Source organism: Nansenia antarctica, assembly GCF_963989245.1.
Source record: "Nansenia antarctica genome assembly, chromosome: 7".
NCBI classification, from domain to species: domain Eukaryota; kingdom Metazoa; phylum Chordata; class Actinopteri; order Argentiniformes; family Microstomatidae; genus Nansenia; species Nansenia antarctica.
Genome location: NC_137677.1, coordinates 38347690 through 38355333, shown reverse-complemented (window position 1 = coordinate 38355333; position 7644 = coordinate 38347690). Strand labels below are relative to the sequence as shown.

At 47.4% G+C, this 7644-nt stretch overlaps 1 protein-coding gene across 1 annotated transcript; it reads left to right on the top strand.

The window, feature by feature from the left end:
- Positions 1-1469: 1469 nt before the first annotated feature.
- nme5 (NME/NM23 family member 5) lies at positions 1470-7337 on the top strand (the record flags this gene model as incomplete). Its single annotated transcript, XM_080536371.1, has 5 exons — positions 1470-1592; positions 3145-3350; positions 5287-5387; positions 6589-6707; positions 7254-7337. The coding sequence occupies 5 exons, from the start codon at positions 1470-1472 to the stop codon at positions 7335-7337; spliced, it is 633 nt and encodes a 210-aa protein (XP_080392497.1).
- Between the last annotated feature and the right edge of the window lie 307 nt (positions 7338-7644).

Here is a 7644-nt window from a genome sequence, read left to right as displayed (position 1 = left end):
GACTCACAGACCTCTAGGTCAACCACAACTACACTCAATTCGGCTGATGCTGGGGGATATTGTGTTAAGCTTTATCCAGTTTCCCAAACCAATAATAATAATAATAAATACATTTAAAAAAAAAACTACAACTCCCTGAGGCCTTGCGGTTGTGTGTGGTGGGTATCCTAGCAACGCTGCGCGGTGGGTATCCTAGCAACGGAGGACCTCGGCCAGTGTGTCAAAGCAGCCTTGAGTGACGATCAGAAAAAGGTTTGTTGACAAAGTCACAATATTCATATTACAGAAACATGTTTTATTATAATTCCAGTTGGAGAACAAGGCTTCGCTATCTAAGCTAGATATGTGTTCCTAAACGTGTCCTGTGTTGTGACTAGAGTAAAGCGTGTTGCTAGCTAAGGAAGGTCACATGCTAAGGTTGGGTCTGTTGCAACGACGTTAGCGGTGTTTTATCATACACTTCCGTGTTCAAATGCTTTTCAATGTTAACAAGCCATGTAATAATAATAATAATAATAATAATAATAATAATAAATGGTATTTATGGGCGCCTTTCAAGGCTCTCGAGGACACCTTAGAAGACATAGTTACATATCACATATCAAAACATGATCAAATCAACAAAGCAGTGTCAGATATAACGGCTAAGTCAGATATAACAACAATCAAAATACAGCAGGTCAAACCATTATGTCAAAAGGTGTGTTTTAAGACTGGATTTGGAGAAGTGGAGAGAGCGTCAATATGACAAATGTTAGGTGGCGTACATTCACAAATGTGGCCCCATCTGTGACTAAATATGAATATCCTAATGTAGCCATGGATGATGCACCACAGACAGAGATGCCCTCTCTCTCTGTCTCTCTGTCTGTCTCTGTCTCTCTGTCTCTCTCCCTCTCTTCCCCTCCCTCTCTCTCTCTGTCTATCTCTCTCTCCCTCTCTCTCTCTGTCTCTCTCTGTCTCTCCCTCTCTTTCCCTCCCTCTCTTTCCTTCCCTCCCTCCCTCTCTCTCCCCCTCTCTTTCCCTCCCTTTCTCCCCCCCTCCCTCTCTCTCTTTCCCTCCCTCCCTCTCTCTCTCTCCCTCTCTTTCCCTCCCTCTCTTTCCTTCCCTCCCTCCCTCCCTCTCTCTCCCTCTCTTTCCCTCCCTCTCTCTCTCCCTCCCTCCCTCTCTCTCTCTCTCTGTCTCTCCCTCCCTCTCTCTCTCTCCCTCTCTCTCTCCTTCTGTCCCTCCCTCTTTATCTCTCTCTCTCTCCCTCTCTCTCTCCTTCTCTTTCCCTCCCTTCCTTTCCTTCCCTCCCTCCCTCCCTCTCTCTCCCTCTCTTTCCCTCCCTCTCTCTCTCTCCCTCCCTCCCTCTCTCTCCCTCTCTCTCTCTCTCTCTCTCTCCCTCCAATGTTAACAAGCCATGTGACCCCATCTGTGACTAAATAGTATATTAATATCCAAACGCAGCCATGGATGATGCAGCCCAGATGGAGAGGCCTCCGCCTCGCCTCTACGTGGAGAGAACCCTGGCTCTGATCAAGCCCGACGCCTTACACAAGGCAGAGGAGATAGAGGACCTCATCCTCAGATCTGGGTTCAGTGTCTTACAGGTTGGTGTCCAAGACTGACATGACTGTCACTCATCTTTCACACATCTGTAGAGGCTGGTGGAGGTAGAGGCTGTGGCTCAGGAGGTAGAGGCTGGTGGAGGTAGAGGCCGTGGCTCAGGAGGTAGAGGCTGGTGGAGGTAGAGCCTGGTGGAGGTAAAGGCTGGTGGAGGTAGAGCCTGGTGGAGGTAGAGGCTGGTGGAGGTAGAGGCCGTGGCTCAGGAGGTAGAGGCTAGTGGAGGTAGAGGCTAGTGGAGGTAGAGGCTAGTGGAGGGAGAGGCTAGTGGAGGGAGAGGCTAGTGGAGGTAGAGGCTAGTGGAGGGAGAGGCTAGTGGAGGTAGAGGCTAGTGGAGGTAGAGGCTAGTGGAGGGAGAGGCTGGTGGAGGTAAAGGCTGGTGGAGGGAGAGGCTGGTGGAGGGAGAGGCTAGTGGAGGTAGAGGCTAGTGGAGGTAGAGGCTAGTGGAGGGAGAGGCTAGTGGAGGTAGAGGCTAGTGGAGGTAGAGGCTAGTGGAGGGAGAGGCTGGTGGAGGTAAAGGCTGGTGGAGGGAGAGGCTGGTGGAGGGAGAGGCTGGTGGAGGTAGAGCCTGGTGGAGGTAGAGCCTGGTGGAGGTAAAGGCTGGTGGAGGTAGAGGCCGTGGCTCAGGAGTTAGAGGCTGGTGGAGGTAGAGGCTGGTGGAGGTAGAGGCCGTGGCTCAGGAGTTAGAGGCTGGTGGAGGGAGAGGCCGTGGCTCAGGAGTTAGAGGCTGGTGGAGGGAGAGGCTGGTGGAGGTAAAGGCTGGTGGAGGTAGAGGCTGGTGGAGGTAAAGGCTGGTGTAGGTAGAGGCCGTGGCTCAGGAGGTAGAGGCTGGTGGAGGGAGAGGCTGGTGGAGGTAGAGGCTGGTGGAGGTAGAGGCTGTGGTTCAGGAGGTAGAGGCTGGTGGAGGTAGAGGCTGGCACACAGACACTGAACCCCCAAATTGCTCCCAATGAGCGGGCCGGCGCCTTGCATGGTAGCTTGCCGCCATTGGTGTGTGAATGTGTGGGTGAATGGGTGATTGAGAGGCCATGGTAAAGCGCTTTGGAATAAGGCACTATATAAATCATTCCGTTTACCATTTAATGTTTTGGAGCTGTGTTAGTAGCCTATACGTGTTGATTTGACTCACAAGTGATGAATTGTTAAAATACAGAACTGTTGCTCCAATCTTTTAGGACACATTTTCACCATCACATTTTTGTAGGTTCTTTCTTTTGTTTTCTTTTATATATTTGTTTTTAAATTGGAACAGAAGACAACAATATTGTGTATAAAATGAAAAGTGATTTATATTCTGATTCAATATATATATCGTATTATTTTGTAGGGTTAGGTGCTAGGGTGACTTGGTACATGCTGGCATGTCTAACCCTAACCCTAGCACCCTAGCACCTAACCCTAATCCTAGTTTTCCCACATGTACCGTTTTCCCACATGTACCGTAACATACACTTCATTTATCTGAGTGTGTGTGTGTGTGTGTGTGTGTGTGTGTGTGTGTGAGTGTGTGCGCAATGATCTGTGTGTCCTTCTTGACAGAAACGAAAGCTGCAGCTGAGTCCGGAGCAGTGCAGTGACTTCTACGCTGATCAGTACGGGAAGCTGTTCTTCCCCAGCCTGACCGCCTTCATGAGCTCTGGCCCCATCCTGGCCCTGGCCCTGGCTAGGCACCAGGCCATTGACCACTGGAAGGCCCTCATAGGCCCGGTCAACAGCATCAAGGCCAGGGAGACACACCCCGAATGGTCAGTAAGAATGGGCCCAACCCCAACCATGATACACATAACACCGATGCTTCTCAAGATTAACGGCCCTTAGGGCGTAGCGTGAGGTGGCTTGATGTACAAGTACACACCCCCCCGCTAGACATGACGCCCCCCCCCCAATCCAACCCTTAATGGTGAGTGCCAAGCAGGGAGGCATCGGGTACCATTTTTATAGTCTTTGGTGGTACGACTCGGCCGGGGATCGTGGTTAGGACGGACACTCTAACCACCAAGGCCACTGAGCTGGTCAGGCCACCAACCATAACATGCTGGCTCAAAACAGCAAGGGTTTATAGGGATAGTCGATGGCTTTCAGCGCTCTCCTATCCCTATTAATAATGTTGATTGGGGTTTTTATTGGGGGGCCCTATCAGTAGAGAGGTGGGGTGCATGTTAGTAAAAACCCCTGGCGATAGGTAAGGTCATCTGGATCAGAGACTTATGGCACTTTTCCACTACCGTACCGTACCGTGTGAGCCCGGTTTGTTTTGCTTTCTCCACTGCCAACCAAGCCGTACCGAACCGTACCTACCCGGGCCGATTTGAGCTACCCTTCGACAGGGGTAGCGAAAGGTACTATCCATGCTAGGCTGTGTGTGACGTGTGACGCTGCAGACCGTTGATTAGTCAATGGAAATCGTCACAACATCGTCATCCCATGTTCATAGAGTTCACCGCTAACCGCCATTTTTAAATACCACAACAGATTCCGCTCACGGAAAATGTCATTTACTTTTGTCATTAACCATCTTATTATCTTAGTTTAATGTCATTTCAATGCATCATAGAACTTTTCTTTACAACAAGCATAACAAAAAAATTGCTATTATGGCGATGTGCTGTGCCTATGCTAGACCGTTCCACAGTCCAGCGCGCTTCATCATCCCCTAAATAAATGTATGAAAGTAACAGGCACGTAACATCCATATGATGTATAAATAAAGACTACCAGCAAGACACCGGAGCACTCATATCTATAGACTCTTTCACACATAGTTCCTTGTAATTTCCATGGAATCCCAAACTGTTCCGACCAGGCATTTTCGCGCATGAGCCAAATGGTGGTAGATTCCCGTGTTGCTCCCTTTCACACGTCGGCGATTCCCTGTTTGCGCGATCTACTAGAACTGGAGCGGGACGGGCGCGTGGGACTGCCATGTACAATATTGTATATCTGCCATATCATACCTCTGTTTTATATTGAAAAATATGATTATAAATACATGTGGGACGGAGGTATGATATGGCAGGTGTGTGGTATGTGGCGGTCTCGCGTGGGTGTCTCGTTCCAGCAAGTCAACTCAAGAGTGCTTACCATCACCAAGTGCGCTCGCCAACTAAGGCACTTGATTTCCGTTGATATAAACATACTATACTAGTCCATAAGCACAGTATGGGAGAACTAGACCAGCATAATATGAGTTGACTCAATTAGACATATGCGCTCTTTGCTATGTTTTAAGGCTGATCTGTGCATGATAGTGCTGCATTTTGCAATTCTTATCGCATTTCCCCCCTGTTGAGCTGTATAGCGGAACTTATTAAAGTGAAGTGCTCTTATGACACGTAACTCCTCCTACTGTCCCGGCTCGCTCCAGGTCTGTTGTGTATAATGGAGAAGCGTTTCTGAAAGTACGGTACGGGTAGGATACAAATGAGTGCCGTACCAAGCCGTACCGGTCTGGTCAATGGAAAAGCGCCTTTATGTTACAACTCCTGGAAGCTCCCTGAATACACTTAGAAATGCAATCCAACTAGCAGTTAAAATACACAACTAATCTTCCCTATTCCCATATTTTATACTGAGCATATTATGTGTGCGTGTGTGCGTGTTCCATGCGTGTTGCATGTGTGTTGCATGCGTGTTGCATGCGTAACTGAACATGCTGTACAACGTGCTGGGTCTCCCCTGCAGCCTGCGAGCCAGGTACGGCACGTCTGACCTGCGTAACGCGCTGCACGGCAGCGACTCCTACTCCGCAGCTGAGAGGGAAATCAGCTTCATGTTCCCTAACTGTGAGTAAAGATGCATGCTCTGGCCTCACACACACACACACACACACACACACACACACACTCACACACACACACACACACACACACTCACAGTCACACACACATACACACACACACACTCACACACACACACACACACACACACACACACTCACACACAAACACACACACTCACACACACACTCACACACAAACACACACAAACACACACACACACTCACACACAAACACACACACTCACACACACAAACACACACAGTCACACACACACTCACACACACACACACACACACACACACACACACACACACACACACACACTAACAAACCTAATCATGATCAACTTTGAATTATTATTATTAATTTTTTTGTTATTTATTTATTTTTTATAATAGATGAGTCAGTTTAAAACCAGGCCCTATTCACAATGACAGTAGAGCATAATAAATCAATTTAAAGGTCTGGAAAAGTCCACATTCATTGGTTACAATTGTGAAAACTTTCCACCATAGCCTAGCAGAGGGGACTGGAATGCTATGATTAGCTAAATAATGTTAACTAGTGCTAATTAGTTAGCTAGTATGATGTTTCATTCATATAAAATCTTTGGAATGTAACTAGCTTGCTGCCTTCTCATACATGACATTAATTTTATTTATTCGTTTATTTTAAAGGGACAATGGACAGTCATTGACTCTCCCTGAATTAGCTGGGTAGCTAGATTACATCAGCTAATCTATTAGATGTGCTTATAGGTCTGTCAGATAAAGAGGGACTGCTTTGACTGCTGCTGTGGGTAGAGGATAATTCTATTGAGATAGAGACAGTAGAGATTTGACAGTAAGGATGGGTGAGAGAGAGAGAGGAGGGATGACATGCAGGACATGTCCGCAGCCGGAAACGAACCGGGAACCCTGTGGTTACATAGCCGACGCTTAGCGCGTTACGCCACAACCAAGCGCCCCCCACAGAGTCAGTTTTCTGATTGGTGCATGCAATGAGCAGAGAAACATTACCGAAGCTTTCTCCCTGCATTGATCCCACCCAATGTAGGCCCAGTGATCGTATGTGAGGAGAATTGAACAATTACAAGGTGTGTGTGTGTGTGTGTGTGTGTGTGTGTGTGTGTGCGCGTGTGTGTATGTGTGTGTGTGTGTGTTATGATACATGTACACACTTGTCTCCTCCTCCTCCTCCTCAGCCGTGGGGGAGCCCCTCCCCCTGGGGGGCGTGGCCCAGGACTACCTGAGCAGGTGTGTGAATCCCACGCTGCTCAGAGGCCTCTCCGAGCTCTGCAAAGCCAAGCCCGCCGACCCGCTCGTACGTACCAGCCTGGTGTCATGAGAAGGGTGGTGCTCAGGGGGGGGGGGTAATTCCATCAACGTCGCTAAAGGAAAATCCAGCCTTATTTTTGGTAACTCTCGCGAGATTTAAGAATAATCCAGAATAAGCCTGGATTTTCCTTTAGCGACGTTGATGGAATACCCCCCAGTGATCAAACAGGAACTGTGGACATGCACCAAGCAAACATGCATGTTAAAGGCCAGAGATATAAACAATGCATGTGTTAAAAAGCAAGAGAGTTCCCTGATGTATACTGTTATGCTCTTTGTTGAAGTTTAAGCTTGTCTTGAACTTTACTGCTGGACCATCAAGTGTTCACTAAGTATTCTGTCTTTTTCTTGAATATGAGAGATATTCAATATGAGAGATATTCAAGAGGGATGTTTTGTGCCACCTCCAGCATTATCATTAGTGCATGTTACATTTAGTTTTGTGTTTTTATGTTTTTTACGCTGGAGCCATTGAGGCATAAAGCCCTTCTAAATATAGTTATTTGTGCTTTACCCTTCTTTTCTCAAAAAGACTTGGCTCGCTGATTGGCTGGTCAGAAACAACCCCAACAAGCCTAGGATATCTGATGGAGCGACTGTGGAAGTGGAAGCGTAATATGACACTGAACCATAGCTAGTCTTGTATTGTTCTGTACATTTATTCTGATGCCACTGTGTTTCTTACGTTCTGTCTTATAATAAAATGTTGTTTCTGCCACCCCGGAGATGGTTGTTTTGTTTTCAGGGAGGGGCTGTTGATGTTGTATAAACGTGTGTTAGTAATGTTATTGCCTTGCTAATAATAACCATGTTTAGGGTTCTGTTAACCATGATAAACAGCATGAAACTTTGTTGCATCTTTACTAAACTGCCATCACCTACAGTGTTTAGTATACAACCATTGTTTCAAATAAGTGGGATTA